This window comes from Poecilia formosa, unplaced genomic scaffold (assembly GCF_000485575.1).
Source record: "Poecilia formosa unplaced genomic scaffold, Poecilia_formosa-5.1.2 Scaffold246, whole genome shotgun sequence".
In the NCBI taxonomy this organism is placed as follows: Eukaryota; Metazoa; Chordata; class Actinopteri; order Cyprinodontiformes; family Poeciliidae; genus Poecilia; species Poecilia formosa.
In genome coordinates, this window is record NW_006800185.1 from 652,302 (window position 1) to 674,497 (window position 22,196).

Here is a 22,196-nt window from a genome sequence, read left to right on the forward strand (position 1 = left end):
ACTGTTTTGTTATATTTTAAAAATATGTGAAGTTTAATCATTTTGCGAAAACCACAATTTTCTGTTTATTCGGTCTGTATTTAATACAGCTGACACAAATTAAGCATGTGAAAAACTTAGCCCTTCATGTTATGGAAAAATGGTCAACCCTGCTGATAAAAAAGAAAATGGCCGCTTCTCAGTTAATCGTTAGTGGACTGGTATGAGCAATCCCCTTTAGATTAACTCATTAATCGATAACTTGCATTACTAGTCAGAATACAAAGTTATTTTTTGGCCACACCTTCAGATTATCCCACAGATTATAGCTTTAACTTATAGTCATTAAGCCTTGATTAAGGTTAAAATTGTTGAGATTGAAGCGTCTTTAAGTGTTTCTTTTGTTTTTCCCGGCCTTTTGGGGTTTTTTTTTTATCTGAATTGTCATTTCAAACATAAAACATTTTTAAATTATATAATTTGATCTTCCTTCTACATCTCAAAAATTTCAGTAGGTGTATAGACTTTATATATGTACTTTGTGAATCCTTTATAATTGTGTAGAAACAATCTGTCCATGAGGAGAAACTACCTCTGTCTGCTTTAGGGAGACGGTGCTCATTTACGCCGTTTCATGTCGGTAAATCTGCTGGTGCAAACCATATTTCAGCGTTTCTTCCTCCGTCCTACTGTCCTCGCTCCCGCCTCCCTCCTCCTGTATCTGTAATGAATGATTTACAATTTCTGGAAAGACACTGAGAAGGCCATGGAAGAGTTTTAGAGGTGTTGTATTTTTCATGTCCATTACATCCATCCACCTGTTCTCCAGGGAGGAAGGCAAGGAGAAAATAAAAGTACATGAAGGTAAAGCCTCACCTTCAACCGCTTGTCTGACAGGCTGCTATGCTCTCTGAAGGTCAGGAAAATCGGTTTGTTTTGCTAGATATGCGAGGTAAAAACTGTTGTGGAGTTCTGGTTGTTGCATGAATTTTAAACGTAGCCTTGAGTTAACGGAGGGAGGGGGAGCAGGTGAGGACGTTGGGACTTACTGTACTAGTCCATTAGCAGCCTTTGACCCCATTTACTCCCATAGCATCCAAAGAGGTCCACATTTAAAAATAGTGTAAGTTAAATCTGGGTGGAAGCACACGCGCGCACACACACGGACACACACAGACACACACACTCAGATCGAGTTTCCAACGGTCAGTCTGCCTTCACTTCCCCATCCTTATCATACATCATCTTCTCTAAATCCTCAGAAACTGCTGACTGACTCCTTTAGTCATGACACCATTTACAGTTTAACCTCCCAATTTATCCCGGAGGGGAGAGTGGGAGAATCCAGCAAGCTGCCTGGCGAATCAGAAAATGTATCCGTCTTTTAGGCTTGTTCTTTATTATTGTAGCGAATGAAGTATTGAGGTTTTACTGATGAACAGTAAGGTTTATTGGACGTAAACCCTTAGTTCCACCGTAAGAGCTTTATGTACACATAAACAAAACAAAAAAACGGGGTACGCTACAAAACCATGCTCTTACTAAGCTAAAAACGTTTACCACTGAAAATATCAACTACATTTAAAAAAACTATACTCTAGTATTTGTATACAATAAAAGGATTAACAGTTTTAATTGATTAAAATTAAAAACATCCTTATTTACAAAATGAACATACCTTGTGCCTCTATCAAGGGTGCTGGTAATAAGATACATTTTAGAAATGTATCTTGTTGCAACTCGTTTTTGTTGTTAAGCTGCCGTTCAATAATGTTTTCAGTCTTATCAAAATAAAAGCATCAAATCAAAAACCAGAAGTCAACCATGCATTATACAAATTAAATGAAGTAAAGGCAATGAGCTCTAAAAAGGTGATGCAACAAATAAGGAGCTTAATTTGATGTTATTTAACTCTTACTGTTATTATTATCCAACCTGAGTGCCCTTTTTCTGTGTTTAGGTTCGGGTTCCTGTCGGTTCAGCTACTCGGATCCCAGCATCTCGGTGTTGTACAGCCTAAGTGGCAACGCAAACACCTCGGATGACTGGATCACACTGGAAAAGATCAGGTCGGTTTTCTCTCTCGTCTCCTTCCTCCCGCCTCATCCATCACACACACAGTCCCTCCATCTGTTATAAACACCCGCCCTCCCTCTTCCCTCTTCACACCTCCCCCTCTTAATTTGTCATTTCTCTCCTGTTTGTGTTTTGATGATCCACCTGTTTTTAATCCCTCTCTCTTGGCCTCTGTGTTTTGTCAGCTTTCAAACAGGCATAGTAAAATTATTATGTTTAGTCAGGATGCGGTGTGAGGTTTCAGTTTTAACTCGTAAATGTCTTAACAGGTCTGGTTTACTTTATATTCTGCTCCTATTAAAAAGGTTAGGATATATCTATGGACAATACAAAACATGTTTATTACATTTTTTACACAAAATCATGAGATTTTAGTTCTGCCTGTTTTGATCTCCTTTCAGAATGAGATGTTTTAGGGCCTCCGTCACTTTAAATCCAAATAAGCTGCTCCTGCCCACGCCCCCAACTCAGTGTTTACATTTGCATGTTAAAATGGCTGCAAACAGATGCACAATTATACAACCATACATCTTTGAAAAACAGAAGTGGAGCCTCCTGCACAGCCAACAAGAATGCAGCAAGAGTGGATGATGGCAAGACAACAACAAAACACTTGTCTTTTCCAGCAGCCATTGTACAGCACATAGGGCAGTAAAACTAGCTGACCAAATGTGTTGGAGCTCAGTTTGGGTTGCTAGGTGATGGGTGGAACTCCACTGTGGTTGCTAGGTAACAGGCTGGGGCCCTCACCTAGCAGTAGGTGATTGAAGGATGGCATGGTTTTTGAAATGACTCATTTTCCAAACACCAAAAAGACAACTTGTGTTTTTTTAACCATTTGGTCTGTTTTTAGAAGCGGTAGAGAAAACATGCAAAATATACATTTTCCTTAACAGGTTCACTTTAAAAAATATTAAGCATGATGTTTATGATGCGTTTCTTAATTTAATATTTCAACTACCTGAAATATCAGCCAGTTAATCGTCTTTTTCCCTTCTTTCTCAGAGCTCCCACTAACAGCAGCACCGTCGTCCACCTGCTGCCACTCCCACATTCCTCCAGAGGAGAAGCCGTTCGTCTGCGCTGGTCTCAGGAGACGCCCCACGGGCCTGAAGGCTACGAGTCCTGCTGGGGCCTCGACAACGTGCTGCTGATGAATTCTGCCCACAGAGTTCCTCTGATAGAGGACAACCTGGATCCTCTGGACACGTCCAACTGGCTCTTCTTCCCCGGAGCCACCATCAAGGTACGCTCAGATACGCATAAATGACCATTGAGCATAAATTTAAAAAAAAAAAAAAAAAAGCTCAAGACGTATAAATAATAAATGTCATCAGGAGGTGTGCATCTATTGTTTGGAGAAATATGAACTATAATGATGCCAGATGTAAATTGAAGCATGTAATTTCATGTGTTTTTATTGAGCAGCATGCCTGTCAGTCGGAGGGCAATGCTCTGTATTTCCATGGTGGTGAAGGAGTCGGCCGCAGCTTCGCCTCCACCAGAGACATCGATTTGCACCGTGAAGAGGGAAGAAGCTACTGGGAGGAAGACTTTGAGACGCCACCTTTAAAGTAAGTCAAGATCAGAGTAAAAAATGTGTTTTTCATGTGGTTTTTATCAACTCACCCTTTACAGCTACTTAACTTAATCATGTTGAGGCGCCATGAGGAACTCCCAAAGTGAGGGATGAAGTATTGAATGGAGCGACTGTGATTGTTTTCCCAAGTTTATATACCACTACACTGCAAAAACACAAAACCTTCCCAAGTATTTTGGTCTAATTTTTAGAGTAAATATCTTGTAAGTTAGTTTTGTCTTAATTCAAGTAACTTTTTAACACAACATAGAAGCTTGTTTTATGTAAATAATTTTTAAATATTGATGAAAAAGTATTGCTCTCATGTATAACAGGAAAAATGTCTTGTTATAAGTGAAATGATCTGCCAGTGGAACTATTACTTTTTCATCAATATTAAGGAATTATTTACTTAAAACAAGCTTCTATGTTGTGTTAAAAAGTTACTTGTAAGTTATTTTTGTCTTATTTCAAGTGAACTAAGACATTTGCAGTAGAAACTAGACCACAAATACTTTTAGGATTGTGTGTTTTTGCAGTGTAGTTGTATAAAACTACATAAATAATGAATTACTGGTTTGCTTATATGGTTATATTTAACTCCTGGCAGGGTTACTGAGGTATGCAAACATTCAAAATGCTTTGACGCCTGTCACTTGTCATATGTCCTGTAATGAAACACGCAGCGCTGCGTAAGTCAAGCGTGGGAACCCACACAGGTGATCGGCATACCTCTGACTGCTACAGAGATGGCCGTCCATCTGTTCAGAGCACACAACCGTACGGGAAAACACACACCGGACAGCAGAGAGCAAGGAAGCACTGTCTGATGCTCTGCATGAGGCGCAGAGATGAAAAGAGAGGGCTGGTGGATAGCGCTGCTGCCAGGGAGTAATTAACAGGCTTCATGCATCAGCTCTGTCAGTACGCGTTTCCATTAATGAGAAGGACCACGCCCTCACACCTACATCCCGACACGCCGCCCTGCGTGAAGCTCTCGCCCATCAGGGATCTGTGAACTGAACACATGTACAAGGAGGCCGGGAAGACTCCTTCTTCTCTTTTGTTAATGGTACGCTTCGCGTGTTGTTTAACCCAGCAGTGACAGAGACAGAAAACGGATAGTAACAGCAGGAAGGGGAACAGGAGAAAAACAGAAACTGTGAGGGGAGTCAGATGAACTACGGAGAGCTGGGCTGACACACTGAGCAAACTTCTGTCGGGGATAATGAGAATCTGAAAAGTCTGCCGTGGTGAAATATGTGCATCCTGTAGAAGTCCCATTCCAGGTGATTCATGCCAAAAACTGTTTGTTTGTTTGCCTTATAAGCCGGGTTTGAACATTAAGGCTATGTTAACACGAGAAACTGCCGGTATTTTCTGATGCTGATTGAGAAAACGTTCCATGTTTAGACGACATCTTGATTCAGCTGCAGTTGTCATGCCCAGGCCACTAGATGGCGCTGTAATTTTAGCAGGTCATCAAATGTGCGTGAAAATGTGCCTTAAATGTTAAAGGGGCAGTATTATATGGAACTGGCCTTTTTGAACTTTACATCATGTTATAATTTTGTTTGGCCATAAAAAACATTCCTGGAGTGTTGCTTTGATTCTTTCATGCATGTTTAGAAATCCTCTGATCTCCATGGCAACCACTCAGCTGTGCAAAATGCCTGGGTGGACCTAGCCCCGCCCTCCAAGCGCAGCTCCTCCTCTGAATTGCAGTTTCCAAGCTTCTGAGCTCTGTGACTCCTTCAGACTAACCAGCAGCAATTAGCAAACACCTGGTGGAACTGTGCATCTCATTGTAGCAACTACTTGCTAGTAAAAACTTTGTTGAAGGGTTAATAGAGGAGTGATGTTGTAATGACTTCCTGAAGCAGTTTTTAAAGCGACAGAGACGCCAAATAACAGTCAAATTTCTTGGAAGCCACATTTGACATACACATCTTTTTTATAACTACTGGAGTTAACATAATTGCTTGATTGTGGTATAAAATAGTCCTCTGTGGCTCGAAAACACATTCGTTAAGCCAAGTTAAGTTTATTTGTGTAGCACATTTCAGTACACACAGCGTTTCATCATAAAAACAAAATCATAAACACACAGTCAACAATTGAAGCATTACATTTTGTCAAATGCCGTCGTTACACATCAGATTGTTGACTTATGTTTCAAAAGTCTCTCTAAACAGGTGGGTTTTTAGTCTGGAGTTGAAGGAACTCAGTGTTTCGGCTGTTTTGCAGTTTTCTGAATGTTTGTTCCAGATTTGTGCTACATAACACATAATAAATCTCTCACTTTTTTTCTCAGCTGGGACATAGAGGGAGCAATGTACGGGACAAAGTGTGGAGAGATTGAATCAGGCGCTGCTCTGGTGTTCGAGAAGGAGGGTCGGAGAAGAGTGTGCACCCCCTACCTGGACACCACGTCTTATGGAAATCTCCGCTTCCACTTCACCATGGGTATGCGTTACCTCTGGCTTCTCCTGATGACCTTTATTGTAGTTGCTGTCAGTAGTTTTGCTGGATTTGGCTGGTATTTTGTGCAGGTGGAGGTGACTGCGATCCAGGGGAGTCGCATGAGAACGATGTGGTTCTGTTTGGAAGGTCAGAGGGCAGAAGAGAGCGTGTGGTGCTCGACACTCTCCCATACTCTTCCTACAGGGTAAGACACAGCTCCTAAAGTGGAAAACTGAAATAGAAACCACATTAATTCACTTCTGAATTGCTTCTCTTGTTTCCATCACCTTTTCATAATCTCTGGAAAAACCTCCACATTTCATTAAAGCAGTAAATTTGATTTGAGGAGCTAATCTAATAATAAAGTTTTATGCTGATATTTTTACCCTTAATGTCAAGCAGAGCAGGCGATTTAGGCTGCAGTCACATCACTTTAATCCAACTCTGGTGTTTTTGTCTAGAAAGTCCGGTTCGTTTGTGGATGTGTGAATACACAATCGGACTCTGATGCGGACTAAAAAGCGAACGCGGGTCCGCTTACAAACCTCAGTCTCCTTTCCTATGAAGGGAACTCTGCTGCGGTTTGATTGGACATGTTGATGCAAGCGGACCAGAGACTGCTGCAAAAGCAGGAAATGGAATATTCCACATGGCATTGTGGGTAAAAACAACCTAAACAAACGTGCTGCTCTAGCGCTAGCTGGAGAAATGACTCGTTGTCTTTTACCATAGACAAAAGAGAAATCCAATAACTGCTCAAATCTGACGCTGCTCAGTTTTTGTTTACATTTTGGAGAGAAGGAAGTTGAGCTCATGTCTTCTTCTGAGGTCTCTGTGTCGTTTCCATCAGTGGTTCTTGGTGCAGCGCCTCCGAGAACCACTTGAGAGACCCAAATTAAAGGAGTTAAATTACAAAATAAAATTTCTTGTAAGTCACATTTTAGGTATGCAGAATTTAACCCTAACAGCTAAAGTTAAAACAGTGACTTTACTGTGCTGTAAAACAGTGCTTTATGCCTGGAAAATGCATAATATTTCCCCTTCAATATTTAATTAAATTTCATTAATCGGTTTGCTCACAGACTTGTAGAATAGAATCAGCCTTTATTGTTCTGTAAAGTGTAAAATCATGAACTTGATTCTAATTTTGTGCTGCTCTGTTCGGATCTTTTCCATCTTCTTCCTCAGACTCCTTCAGTCGTATCTGTCGCGCTGCCATCTGAGCTGCAAACACCGGTCACGCAGTTCTGCTTGGAGCAGCGGTCCCACGGAGGCGCTAACCGTCATGTGTGGGCCGTGGATTTCATGCAGCTGCTCCCTGTGTTGCCTGGCACGCACACACATGTTGCTCAGTTCTCCATCAACCTCGGCTGCGGCTCCTACCAGCCTGCCAACAGGTATGACACACGTTCCGGCAGAATAAAGTAGCCACAAGGGAGCCTGATCAGAAAACAAAGCTGGTTTTCATCCTGTTAGTGTGAGTCTGGAGTTTTCCACCAATCTCGGTCGCTCCTGGCCTCTGCTGCACACCGAGTGTCTGCCAGAACTCTGTGCCGGGCCACATCTACCTCACAGCACCATCTACTCCTCAGACAACTACAGCGGGTAAAGTTTCTGCTAACATGTTCTCACTTACTGCCGTACGTTTGTGCATTTAACGAATCTTATTGCCAAAGTGTGCTTTGTTTGTTGGTTCAGGTGGACCAGAATCTCTATCCCCCTGCCCAATGCTGCCTTGACAGAGACGACCCGGTTTCGCTGGAAGCAGACCGGCACCGGAGCCGGCAACATGTGGGCCATAGACAACGGTTAGAACGCCACATATAATCTAAACTAATTCAGGGTTTAAAAGCAAGACTTTCTGTGAGATTTCAAATATCTACAAAAGTAGCAGATGTTATGAGAGAAACGGAGGTTTTAGCAACATGAATGATCAGAATTAAATATTAAAATTTCTATCCGGCACAAATTCAAGCAGTTTGTAAAGTGAAAGTAGAAAATTAGCGAGAATAAGCTGATTTATTTAATCTCATATGAGAAAAAAACAAATTATTTTTTGAAGTAATTTCACTGTAACTCATTTTTTATAAATGTATTATTTAGCTCCAGAATATTTAGCACCAAACTACATGTTTTGTTAACGTGTTAAATATTTAACTACCTATTTAGTTAGCAAGCTGAATATTAGTCTGAAAGATAAGTATTCAGTTTAACAAACTATATATTTAGTTACCAAGCTACATATTTAGATCCAAACTAAACATTTAGCTTAAAACTAAATATTAAAATACTAAATATTTAGTTACCAAGCTGAATATTTAGCTCTAAACTAAATATTTATCTTTCATATAAATATTTAGCTTCAAAGTGAATATTAAAGTGCTAATTATTTTGTTAACATGCTGAATAGTTATTAGCTTCAAGCTAAAATATTTAGCTTTAGTTAAATATTTAGGATGTAAGCATTTAACTAAAGCTAAATATTTAGCTAAATTAAATATGTTTGTGTTTAATTATGTTCATGTTTATTTAAGTAGAGCTAAATTTTTATTCATCAAAATGTTTATTACGATATTTAGTTAGTTATCAAGGTAAATATTTACTCCATTCCTTTTTTCTAAAGCGTAAGCATGCTATCATTGGACCTCTCATCTCATTATTTGTGCGTCAAATTGATAAAATTTCAATAAATTCAAATTTGTGTATCCGGTGTTGATTTAAAAATATATTAAAGTTTTATGTTGTTTTATCAGCCGTCCCCCAAAAGGAACAGCTTAATAAAATTATTAAAAGCTCTAAATTATTACAACATTCATGCAAAGTGTGTGTAAAAATTTCTAAATCAACTTGTCGTGTTTGAGTTCATTTCACTGTTTTCATTTCTTTTTTTAATCTTTGACATTTTATGATCTATGTAAGCCGTCTGAAGTTCTGTTGTTCTTTAGTGTACATCGGACCGGCTTGTCTCCGGTTCTGCTCTGGACGAGGACATTGCTCCTGCACAGGCTGCAAGTGAGTCGACTTTTTTAATACTCTAGATAAATCCAGAACGACTGAGCTCTGACATCTGAAGCCTTTTGCTCTATTAAAAATGAATCGGATTGTATTATTTGTATGATTTATTAATGAATTTTCATTTTCTGTCGCTCCATTTGATCGTTTCTGCCTTCAAATCTCATCCTCTCTGCACAGATGTGACCCAGGCTTCAGCGGTCCGGCTTGTGAGCTCGCGTCGCAGACCTTCCCCGCTTTCCTGTCGGAGGGTTTCTCCAGCCCGCGTCTCTCCTCCTACCACAGCTTCTCGTCGCTGCGCGGCGCTGAAGTCAGCTTTGGCTGCGGCGTGCTGGCCAGCAGAAAGGCTCTGGTCTTTAACAGGGACGGCAGGAGACACTTGGTCACAGCGCCGCTCGACAGTTCCCAGGCCAGGTACTGATGGAGCGGATATAAAGTGTTTATCATGCACAGAAGCAGATCTGCAGTCTGAGGATAAAGTAGTGCAGAAAGCTTCCTTGTTCCAGTGATCCATCACTTCGCTCTCCTGCTTTAATGTCACGCTTGTAGATGTACGGTGTTTGGGGCGAAGCTTTAGCTGAGAGAAGAAGACATTAAAGTGTTAGATTAATGATTTGGCATTATGTTAGATTGATTGCACCTGTTACAGATGGCAGCCATATTTAATGCCAGTTTCCTGGCTGATAAAGTAAACAGCTGCCTGAGAGAGGGAAGTGTGCTGCTAATGAAAGAACAGTTTAACCGAGGACAGAGAGCCAGAGGTGGTGAATCTGGGAGCCAAGAGGAGATGATTGACATCTGAATAAAAAATGCATTAAACTAGATTAGAAACTAATGAGTCTGCAGGGATTAGAAGATGTGATACAAAGTTTTTCATAACTAAATTTAGACGTCTAGGGTTTTGCACCCATTTATCGGCCAGCTGATTTATTGGCTGATTTCCTTAATTTTGTGAAATCAGTGATTGGAAATTGGAATCACAAGTCAAGCTTTTTAAATATCACAAATCAGCCAGTAAACTGTAATCAGTGCACCCCGACGTGTGTCTACTTTTTATTTTTAATCCCTCTTATGTACTTAGGCTCTTGTGATCATTTCATACGTTTTATTTTAAAACTTCTTCCATTTTTTTTCTCAACACAAGAAACTTTAATGTGTTTGTGATAATATTCGTCCTTAACTCGTAAATGTCAGGGAAAAAAGTTTTTGTCCTTAAAATACCAAAACTTTACATTTTGGTCCAGCTGAATATTAGACGATAATTTGATCAGTACTTGAGTAGACTTTTTACCAAATACTTTTTTTACTTTTACTTGAGTAAAAATATGGTGAAGTAGTGATGTTACTCTTACTGAGTGACGCTGCCACCACCATGTCTCACTATTAGATCCTGTGTCTTGCAAGTAGTCAAAAAAATGTTCATACCAAAACATTTTCAGACATTAATTAGACCAAAACATTTAATTTCTACTTCACACTTAGAAATCGTGAAGTAGAAATTGTTCACCTTACCTGCCTTCCTTTTCTCGCCACAGAAAACCGTTTCAACCTATCACCTTTTCACTTCTTCCTCATCTGATCTGCAGATACCTCCAGTTCACTCTGCGCCTCGGCAGTCGCAGCATCCTGAGCTCATGCCCGGCTCCCGATCAGCCGGGTGAAGGCGTTCTGTTGCATTACTCTTCAGATAATGGCATCACCTGGACTCTGCTGCGGCACTACGCATACCAAGGCTTCCACGAGCCAAGGTAACGTCTGCGTTTCTGCTGCTTCTGTACGGTTATACTTTGATATGGAGCAATAATCTTTCTTTCGGCAGTCAGATATGAGCTGGTTTTGTGCTAGTTATTTTGGCAGATTATTTCACTTATAACAAAGGAAAAATGTCTTTAATATCAGTGAAATAATCTGCCAGTGGAACTAGTACTTTTCATCAATGTTTAGGACTTTGTCTTAAAACAAGCTCGCATATCTTACTGAAAAGTTGCTTAGAATTTGCATTAAATTTGATATTTTGTCTGTGCGCTGTAACTGTCAGAGTTAAAACCACGTCTCCATGTACATTAATTACAAACAGCAGAATGTGTTTGTGTAGGTTTTCCGTCCAAGTCGAGGCCTGACTCACCGTTCTGTCAGTCTGTATGATTAATTCCTGCTGATCTGCTTGGATTACATCATAAACTGTATAGTTTAATGTTCCTACACCAGTTCGGCTGTGATTCTGACACATGGCCAAACAAAGAAAGTATTTATACTGATCCAGTTTATAAAATGTAGGGGTTTTTCCCCCTAGAGGACTCTTATTCTTATGGATAGAATTAAAGCATTGATTGCTGATAATTTAAATTATTATGACTTATGAAAACCCATGATTCATTTCCCCAGACAGTTAGGATCATACATAACCTCAGTAAATATAGAATAATTAATGCAAAATAAACACATCTCAGTATTCAGTGCATTACTAATGCAAAATTGTTGCAATTTTTTATTTTTTATTTATTTATTTATTTTTTGCAAGAATAGTCAAACCCATTGTGTTTACGTGACTGCTGACTCCCACCTGCAGGTGGCAGTATTTCATTATAAAATATGTGATTTGACTGTAAAAAATCACAAAACAATGCAAAATCCTGGAGATACTGAAAAGTACAATGGCATAGTGGGGTCAATGTAGATTAAAGGATTAAATTTTCACCAAAAAAAACTAAATTTTGAGATTAATCTCAGAAATGTTCGAGAATTAAAAAAGAAATAAAAATTAAACTTGAAAAGACGAAAATTTGCTACAAAAAATCAGAAATTTTCTAGAAAAGACTTGGAATTTTCTGAGATGCAAAGAAAGTTTTTGACTTTTGAAGCTCAGATATTTTCACGTTTTTTTTTTTTTCTAGAAAGATTCAGAGTCTAATCCCAACATTTCAGTTTTCTGGTGGAAATTTGCTCCTTTTTTCTGCATACTATCGCTCTAATGTCATAGAGTACAACATTTCAGTTCTAAAAATCGATTTTGTATTGTTTGTATGTAATATTCAAATTTTCTGGGCAAATGAATTTTGCGTTTTCTTTAGTTCTGAGTCGTCAGCAGAAATTAAAAAAACAAAAATAAATTTCTTGAGGTGAATTTAAATAACTCGAGTTTTGCTTTTAGAATTGAATCAGTGACATTAATGGTGTTTGTTTTTTTTTGCTGATGTCTGATTTCCTCGCTCCTTTAGGATCGTTTCAGTCGAACTTCCGTCGGGCGCTCGTAAGTTTGGCATCCAGTTCCGCTGGTGGCAGCCGTATCACTCGGGACGCAGCCGCGACGTTTGGGCCTTGGATGAAATCAGCATGACCTCGGTTCTGTTCAACACCATAAGTCTGGACTTCAGCAACGTGCTGGACGTCACGCAGAGTCTCGGCTTTTACCTTGGAAACGTTCAGCCGTACTGCCAGCACGACTGGACTCTAAGGTTTCAGACGTTCTCATACCAGAAATAGTTTCGTTATTAATCTGTAGCAGTGTTAAAAACATCTAACAAGCTGATCCTCCCGGGTTGTTCGTGTCGTTCTTCAGTTTCTCCGGCGAGCCCAGTCCCGGATTCAGCATCCGTTATGTTGAAACCCAGTCGATGCAAATCGGCGCCTCCTACAGCCTGCAGTTCTCACTGGTAATGGGCTGCGGCCGCGACCCCTCCCCTCACATCGACACCCAGGTGCGCCTGGAGTTCTCCACCAATCACGGCCTCACCTGGCACCTGGTCAAAGAGGTAACTGTGGCTTTTATTTTATTTTTTCCAACACACGCTTCTCTGTGGCAGAAACTTCTCACATTGTCCCGCGTAGAGACAAGGACACAAATTATTTATTTATGATCATGAATATTGATTTAGCCATTACAGCCACAGAGATAATATGTAAATAATGAGCCTAAATGTGCCACTTTGTTTTAAATGACAAATCATCACAATTAGTTTTAATCACTCCGCTATCAGCAAATACACGTCTGTATGTGAAAGAGACGGCAGATTATCTTCAACAAGGACTTTCTATGATCATAACGGCTTCATAAATATTCAGAAGTTTGATTTTTTTATTGCTTTTGGAGCTTAATGGACTATAATGACTTTCTCTTCTTCATCAGTGACTTTTCTCTGATTCACCTACACTGTAAAACATTAGTAAAACAATTTTCTTGTTGATTTAAATTACATTTTCAAGGCCGCAGGTGGACTTTCTTTTTAAGCCACTTCCAGATGTTTTATAGTGTACATGCATCTTGCAAGTACAGACTGACTGTGCTCTTGGTAGAGTTAATCCATGCTGATCATTCAATGCTCCAGGTCAAAGATGCCATAATTCAGCAAACTCTATTTATGATCATATAAAACTGGCTAAACCTAATCTGCAGCATACAGTTCTAAGAACATATCAGAAATTCAGAGTGAGCAGTGTTGTAGCCCCTCTGGTGAATATGTGAAAGAAAGCATATCTCAAAAGGTTTCCTTTCTCTTGCTAGGCCTGTCTACCTGGCATGCCGAGCTGCTCTGAGTTTACAGCTCCCAGTGTCTACCATCCGTCTGAGTTCAAAGACTGGAGACGAGTTACGCTCTCGTTGCCTCAGAAGACGTGGTAAGTACAATTCAGAAAAACAGAAGAAAAAGACTCACAAAGTGCCCTTTGGGATTAAACGCCCTCTGATCTTGATTTTGCCTTGTTTTGGTTTTTTTATTGTGGCTAATAAGCGCGTTGGGGTTTGACAGCAGTCAGGTCAATTACAGAAAATGAACAGCAGAATACGAGTAAAGGTCTGCGTTTTCCTCCATCAGCGGCTGCAGGCCTGAATAGAAACACATAATCATCTGCTAACCCTTTAACCATTTCACATATATGCACATCCCTTAAACATTTTTCACCATTACAACCATAAACTTGTTCTTCCAAAATGCTTTTTATTAAGATTTTATAAATGTAAACATCCAGAACTCAAGCGCAAAGTTTGTAAAAGTTTTTTTAGACTTGACACTGAAATGTGTGGCTTGCGTATGAATCCAGCTTCCTTAACTCTGATACCCCTAAATAAATTCCAGTTGGAAATATGTGGATCATATCGTTTCACAAATAAAAACAATATAGTTTAATAGAAATGTTGCTAGAGCAGATCTAAAAAAACAGGCAGTCATTTCTGCAAACATTTGGTTGTCAGTAGTTTGGATGTATCGTTTGGGGTTCCTCAGGGGCCAGTGTTTGGTCCTAAACTGTTTATACTTTATTTAATTACGTTTGCAAGGAATCAAATAAAGTTATATTTGTTATATTTGCACAGGACACAAGCATTTTGTTTAACAGAAACAAATTATTACTAAATTAAAAAAAAACTAAATTAACTGTAAACACTAAAAAGTATTAAAAATATGAAAATTGTAAGAAATTAGTTGGAAGCCACATAACATTTCAGTCTAAACGATCAATAATTATTTCAATTTTAGGTAAAACGTGGTATTTTAAAACTTAATTTACTCAACAAATTTCATTATTGTTCCAGTTCTGGAATATTGTGTGTAAGTTTAATGCGATATATAAAAAAACAAAACTAAAACCAATTATGGAAACTATTGAACAGGATGATCCAATAGTAATAAAGAAATAAAGTTCAGTGCTGAACTTTATTGAACAGTAAGAAGAAATAAATTGTTGTGAGAAAATACGTTTCTCTGGTCATTCAGATTCAGTTTTCATTCAGACATACTCCAAAGGGATATTAAATTCAGTTCAGTTAAATTAAAGAGACAAAAATTAAATTAAAAAACATACATGTGTTAGAACAGCCCAGATCTCAACACTGCGACAGTCTGTAACTTTCTCATTGATCTGTTTTGCTCAGAAAAATGGGCAGAAGTCTCTAGATGTGTTTTACTCTTTTGTAAGATACTGTAAAGATTTGATGAGGTCACGTATTATTGGGTTTTGGCTTTCATCGATCTTTAACACGCATGCAGCTAAATAGGCTATAAATAACATGAAGCAGCCTCAGTTCGGACATATTTCAGCTTAAACCGTCGCCTCTGCTGAACACCCTGACCTCAACCTCCATTTCATTCCAACACCCCAGCTCCTAAATAACGGTGCTGTAATCTCCTGTAGAGTACGGTGACAGGTCAGAAGGTCACGGCCCCTAGTGGTAATAAAACAGCTGTGTGCAGGTTGAATGAACACGAGACAATCCGATATGGATCCGTAAAGCAGTAAACCAAGAGGCCAGAGTGGTTTATTATCTCCAACCTGCCATATTTATACCACAAAATCTCTTCAATTTGACGTTCAACAGTATGAAACATTAGATGTGACACCTGACTGGATTACAAGGTGACCGCTTGTGATTCGCTGAACCGGTTAGGATTGGTCTATGCGCTACGTTCGTTACATTTTTTGCACGAAATCATTCTTGGATAATCTGATTTTAGTCTGCTGAGTTCGGCTGAATTTGAGCTCATTTCAGATTGAGATATTTAGGGCCTCTTGTCACTTTAAATACAAATAATCTACTGCTGGCCACGGCCACAACTCAACATTTATGCTGTGATCCAGTTACCCTGGAAGTGGGAACTTGAAACTGGATTAGCCTTCAGACCCGACAGCGTTCCTCAACTGCAGTTTAGAGCTGCAGGCACTACATGTTACATTGATTTTAGATGCACTTTTACCTGTGTGTCTAGTAAAATACACATTTCCACCACAAATTACTGCTGCTGATGTGAGGAGCGGCCACATTGAGACGCAACATGGCCACATTTCAGTATTTGAACTGGGAGAAATCTGACTTCGGATGACTTCAGTCAGAAGTTGATTCTTATGACTGAGAAGTTGGAATTTCCCAGTTTCAAATTCAACTGGAACGCAGCATCACACTCGCGCTTGAAAATGGCTGCCAACAGATGCTCAGTTGTACAATTGTGCATCTTTGAAAAGCAGAAGTAGAGCCTCCTGCACAACCAACAGCCATTTAGCAAGTTGTTTCTAGATGGTAAAGTCAACCACGAAACACTTCTTTTTTCCAGCAGCCATTGTACAGAGATTACAGCGGTAAAATCAGCTTACCAAAAGAGCTGGAGCTCAGTTTGGGTTGCTAGGAAACGCACTGGGTTCCGCTTGGGTTGCTAGGTAACAGGCTGGGCCTCGCTGGAGTCACTAGGTGAAGAGCAGTACCTACTGACTTCTAAAGTTACATTCCCAATAGTTTTTTTAAAATGGTTCACTAAACTTCAACTTATTGCCGTAAAGAAACAGCCGGCTGGGTTTTTTTTAGAATCAGTGGACGTACAGAAACATGTAAAATGTCAATTTTGCATCATTTCACATTTTAAAATTTGAGGAAATGTTTTATATAAAGTTCAGGAAAAATGAAGAGCCCACTGCACTGAACCCCATTAAAAGCCTCCTGGTTATTCCGCCTAATACTGATTTCTGAACTCTTCCTGAGTTACAACATTAATATTGTTGTTTCTAAATGAACATGAACTTGTTTTCTCTGCATTATTTGAGGTCTGAAAGGACTGCATCTATTTCCTTATTTTGACCACTTCTCATTTTCTGCAAATAAATACTAAATACTAAATTTCGGTGACATGTTGTCAGTAGTTCATAGAATAAAAGAACAATCTTCATTTTGCTCCAACATATGGCTATAAAAAGTAAAACCAGAGAAACTGATCATTTTAAGTGGTCTCTATATTTTTTCCAGAGCTGTAAATTCTAATTGTTTCAGGTCCAGTGCAACCCGGTTTAGATGGATCCAGAATTACTACGGCGAGCAGGACGAGTGGGCTCTGGACGACGTCTACATCGGCCAGCAGTGTCCCAACATGTGCCACGGACACGGCTGGTGTGACCACGGACATTGCAGGCCAGTCTCTCCTCCTGACCCGCTGATGCATGTGGGACAGATTATAAATGGACGGCTGGGTTAAAGTCGCCCTCTAATCTCACGCAGGTGTGACGACGGGTTCTCGGGTCCGGACTGCCAGCCGTCGTCTCCGCTCTCGTCAAGCGTCCTCTCAGATTTTGAGTCCCAAGACGCGCTGCTGGCCACGTGGCAGGAGGTGATTGGCGGAGAGGTGGTGGCGCCCGACATGGGCTGTGGGGTGGTGTCGTCTGGATCGTCGCTGTACTTCAGCAAGGTAACGAAAATGTAGATTTAATTCAGTCCTGTCAAGATAAAGTGTTAAATGTGATTATTTTTATGTAAAATCCAATGAGCTTAATTGCACAAAAAAATCTGGCACACGAACGTTTTCTGTGTTTTCACACGTAGCAGATCAAACATGTGGTAAGTTTGTGTTATTAAAGTAAACGAAGTGAGACAACTGTCCCTGATTACTGTCCAGCGCTCGTTGCCAAGAGCCATTGACCTCTGAACTCTTCCCTGAATGCTTAAAAAAATAACTCTCCAGAGAGTTCATGAGTCTGATTGGCGATTACGCGGCTGTTGACGCATTGCTAAGCACGTTTTAAATCAGGTTTTCCAGCTGCAGCTACATCTTTTCCACAGTTTTTTCATGTTTTCAGCTCAGTGCTTATCAGAATTTCACACTCATCATCGATTAAGTGAATGTTATTATTTTATGGCTTTCAATTATGTATTTCAACCTTTTTGTCAGATTGGTACAATATTAAGACCATCAACTTTAAGAGATTTTGAAAAGCATTTTCTTTAACATTTTTTAATATTTAAGTCAAGTTTATTTCCATCTTCAAGTCGTTTGAAGTGCTTTACGTGATGACAGCATAACACAATTAACAAAATACAACATTGCATTACAATGGCAGAATAAAGACAAACAATGTAATCTAGACTAGAATTAATCTATGTTCACTTATTATTAATCGATTGAAACTCTTAACTCTAAGGTGGGCTTTATGCCTTGATTTAAAGGAACTCAGTGTTTCGGCTGTTTTACAGTTTTCTGGAAGTTTATTTTGGTAATTAAAATGTTGTCCATGTTAAATGTTTGAGTTTATTGATCTTTACGACTGTGTTCTTGCATTCTCATGCCATTATCATTACATTACTTAAAAATGGCCTCAAAACAATAATATTATCGTTTATTGCTATAACTTCTTGCAGTTTATTTCACTTATAACATGGGGAAAATGTCTTGTTATAAGTGAAATAATCTGTCAGTATTTTACATCAATAAATATTAAGGAATTATTGACTTGAAACAAGCTCACATTTCTTTCTGAAAAGTTACCTGTGAGTTAGTTTTGTCTTTTTTCAAGTAACCTGAGATATTTTTACTAAACCTACCAACCTACTTGGTAAGATTTTGTGTTTTTGCAGTGAGCATGATGAAATCTGACCAAATGTTGTGACTCTGTGTGCACGCTGTGGTCAGGCTGGGCTGCGGGAGCTGGTGAGCTGGGATCTGGACACGGAGTGGGCGGAGTTTGTGCAGTTCTACCTGCGTGTGGGCGGAGACTGGGCGGAGTGTAACCAGGCAGACAGCAGGGAGGAGGGAGTGCTGCTGCAGTACAGCAACGACGGAGGAATCAGCTGGGGCCTCATCGCTGAGATGTACTTCACAGACTTCACCAAACCTCGGTGAGGCAGGCAGAAACCAGCAGAGTAAAACGTCTCGGCTGCTCAGAGGTGCATGTGGTTCCAGAATAATGAAGCCGCTCTTTTTCCTTTCGCAGCTTTGTTCATTACGAACTTCCTCTGGCTTCGAAAACTCCCTCCACTCGCTTTCGGTGGTGGCAGCCGCTTCATTCTGGGGAAGGGTACGACCAGTGGGCGATTGATGACGTCATCATTTTGTCAGAGAGGGAGAAGCACATCATCCCGATGGCCAACCCGACTCTGCCGCAGGTCAGACTCCAGCATGGCATCAGATAATATTATGTGCTCTATCCCTATTAATACACCTTCTTTTCTCATTATATTTTATGCAGTTTTTTTGTTTTAAAATGTAGGACTGGAAAAATATATATTTTCTTTATTCATGTGGTTATGCTTGTTGCAACAAACAATCAAATGATCACATAAATAAAAATGAGCTCAATAATATCCATTCTGATGATTAATATTTTTTTTTAAATGTTGTTTTCAGAGTTCATAATCCATTTTATTTACGGGGTCTGATGTTTGTGATTTTTATTTCTGTTTTATTTTTCATTTTTGATTGTTTTATTTTGGATATTTTAATATGTTCCAGTGTGAAATGTTCTTTACAAAATTAAAGTTTATTGGTCTTTGCAGAGGGTTTATTTGCATCATTATGCAATTATCAATATGTAACTTGAAAATGATCTCAAAACAACATTATCGCTTATCGTAATAATTACTGGGACAATTTATCACCCAGCAAAATGTATGTAGTTATAATGGCAGATCTACATATTGTTCTTTTTTATATACATTCTTCTCTATGAAGCAACATTTGATACACACACATACACACACACACACACACAAATGTTCTTAATTAAGTAAAATAAACTGGTATTTACAAAAGAGGATTAGGGTCCCTGGAAAAAAAAAAAAGAAGAAAATCCTGTTTACGGATTCTGAAAATGTTGATTCTAAGCTTTCCAATTATGCCAAACACACAGGTGATGAAGTCAATTAAATAACATTTTGACTGACTGTCTGAAAAGCAGTTTTTGTATTCATGAAGATGCATTTGACATGTTTAGCTTGCCAATAAACAGCCTTTTCCACTACAACAAACAGTTGACTTCAAAAACATCTTAAATCTGCCTCTTTATTTTGCAAGAAATTATTTCTGGATAAATATTACCAGAAAACACAACATCTGTTTTTTCTCTTCTGCACAGAACTTCTACGAGAAGCCGGCGTTCGACTACCCTCTGAACCAGATGAGCGTTTGGCTGATGCTCGGCAACGAGGGCATGGAGAGGGACAACAACAGCAGCTTCTGCGCTCCGACTCCCTCGGCGATGGTGTTTGGACGCTCCGATGGAGACAGGGTGGCCGTCACCAGGGACCTGGCCCTCCGGCCTGGGTACACCCTTCAGTTTAAGGTTAGGGAGAAGTTTTCAAATCAAACAGCAAAATACTGAAACTAGGGATTTCCACTGTTTACATCTCCAATACCGATATCTGGAGTTTAGTATCGGCGATCTGATACAGAAAAACAGCTGAAAATATTTCTTTAAAAATAAACGTATGAATAGATTTACTGAATTACAAATGTATCTGGTAACTCTGAACCAGAACCACACATTTAAACACACCAGCAGCTTCACAAGCTACATGTAAAAACAACGTTGATTATTCTAGTCACTCACATTAGAAGTAAAACAGCCAATGTAAAATAAATAATGAACTGAAACGAACGGTTGGGTATCTTGAAAAAATAAACTGCCACAAACCTTTCAAGTTTTTCAGAAAGTGCAATGAGGAAATCTAAAAATCTAAATGTAATGTAAAATAAATAATACAGCATGTAATTGCTCAAAGAGCAAAGCATAGAATTAGGCTGAATAGATTCCCCATTTAGATTTTCTTTCATTGTCAGGATCAATCCAGATATTAATATTGGATCAATGCATCTCTTGCTGAAACCATTAATTGGATCAATTGCGGTTAACTGAAAAAATAATTGTCAACTAAATTAGTAATCAATTACCTATTAATAGGCATAGACAGGCTCAAAAAAGGCAATTTACTGAAAGAACAACAAACTCAGAGCAGTAATTAGACCAAAGCTGTACAAAAATAAATGTTTTCCATTTAAGATAAAAAAAAAAACCTTCTGTCTGTAAACACGTTTTAACTTGAGCTCTTCAGGTGATGGCTTCACCTGCAGAAAGTCTGAGCTTATTTATTTAGCTGCAGACGTTTAAGTGTTCAATAAATGAATGCTGCTACTGCTTTTTAGGCAATTAACGTTTTACTTTTGTATTTTAAAAAAAATACATTTTTCATTTGCATTTTTAAATATATTTCTATATTGTACTGAACTGGCTTAAGTAGTTAAATGAAAAATCTAAACAATTTGCTTATTTTTTGTGTCTAATTATTAGTTTTTCTAATTAGTTGGGTTTTTTTAAACTTTATTTATGGTTGTAGCTGAACATCGGCTGTGAGTCAGAGTTCAGCGCCTCAGCCCCAGTCCTGCTGCAGTACTCCCACGACGCCGGCAGAACCTGGGCGCTGGTCCGAGAAGGCTGCTACCCCGGAACGCCGGGAACAGGCGTCTGCGAAGGCAGCGGCCGTGAGCTCAGAGAACCGACCGTCTACAACACTGGAGACTACGAACAGTGGACCAGGATCACAGTGGTCATACCCCGAAACGTGGCAGCCAGGTAGCTCCCTACAGTGTGTTTCAAATGTAGTTACACTGCAAAAACACAAAATCTAACCAATTATTTTGGTCTAGTTTCTAGTGCAAATATCTTAGTGTACTTGAAATAAGACAAAACTAACTTACAAGCAACTTTTTTGCAAGACATAAAGACATGTTTTTAGTAAAATTCTAATATTGATGAAAAATACCAGTTCTATTGGCAGATTGTTTCACTTATAACAAGACAGTTTTCCCATGTTACAAGTTGATGGAATTAGTACTTTTTCATCAATCTTCAGAACAATTTTAAGGAATTATTTACTTAAAATAGCCTCTGTGTCTTGCTAAAAAAATTATGTGTAAGTTAGTTTGTTCTATTTCAAGTGTATTGAGATATTTGCACTAGAAACTAGACCAAAAACTTGGTAAGATTTTGTGTTTTTGTGTTTCTTAGTCCGGTAGGTCCGCTTGGTTTCACTCTGCACTGTCAAACCACTCTAATTGAAAAACGTGTTCTCCTCTTCGCCTGTGGTGGCGCTGCACCAAGAAACACTGAAGGAAAGACACAAAAATATCTGAAGAAGACACTGAGCATGACTTCCTTCTTTGTTAGGCTCAGAATTGTGGTGGATGTCTCACATCTATATAAAAGTCGGATAAAATACAACATTATCATTCAAACAGCAGACACTTGAAAACAATCGGATCCGTAACCAAATTAGCATCTGATTTGTGCCATTAGCTATCAGCACAAATCTGAATTTTGGGGGGAAGTGAAAAGATCAGAATTGGGT

The 22,196-nt window shown here is 39.1% G+C and overlaps 1 protein-coding gene across 5 annotated transcripts in view; it reads left to right on the plus strand.

Annotated features, from left to right (window-relative positions):
* Positions 1-22,196, plus strand: part of reln (reelin) — a 154,080-nt gene that overhangs the window by 87,606 nt on the left and 44,278 nt on the right. For all 5 annotated transcript variants that reach the window (XM_016680552.1, XM_016680549.1, XM_016680550.1 and 2 more), the window contains exons 9-28: positions 1,940-2,048; positions 3,061-3,301; positions 3,484-3,629; positions 5,949-6,100; positions 6,187-6,302; positions 7,286-7,494; positions 7,574-7,702; positions 7,796-7,905; positions 9,043-9,109; positions 9,290-9,523; positions 10,696-10,857; positions 12,328-12,564; positions 12,669-12,861; positions 13,611-13,723; positions 16,857-16,994; positions 17,082-17,268; positions 18,487-18,692; positions 18,788-18,959; positions 19,928-20,134; positions 21,186-21,421. In XM_016680552.1, coding sequence (XP_016536038.1) covers positions 1,940-2,048; positions 3,061-3,301; positions 3,484-3,629; positions 5,949-6,100; positions 6,187-6,302; positions 7,286-7,494; positions 7,574-7,702; positions 7,796-7,905; positions 9,043-9,109; positions 9,290-9,523; positions 10,696-10,857; positions 12,328-12,564; positions 12,669-12,861; positions 13,611-13,723; positions 16,857-16,994; positions 17,082-17,268; positions 18,487-18,692; positions 18,788-18,959; positions 19,928-20,134; positions 21,186-21,421 — 3,364 coding nt within the window. The remainder of the gene's footprint in view (positions 1-1,939; positions 2,049-3,060; positions 3,302-3,483; positions 3,630-5,948; positions 6,101-6,186; positions 6,303-7,285; positions 7,495-7,573; positions 7,703-7,795; positions 7,906-9,042; positions 9,110-9,289; positions 9,524-10,695; positions 10,858-12,327; positions 12,565-12,668; positions 12,862-13,610; positions 13,724-16,856; positions 16,995-17,081; positions 17,269-18,486; positions 18,693-18,787; positions 18,960-19,927; positions 20,135-21,185; positions 21,422-22,196) is intronic.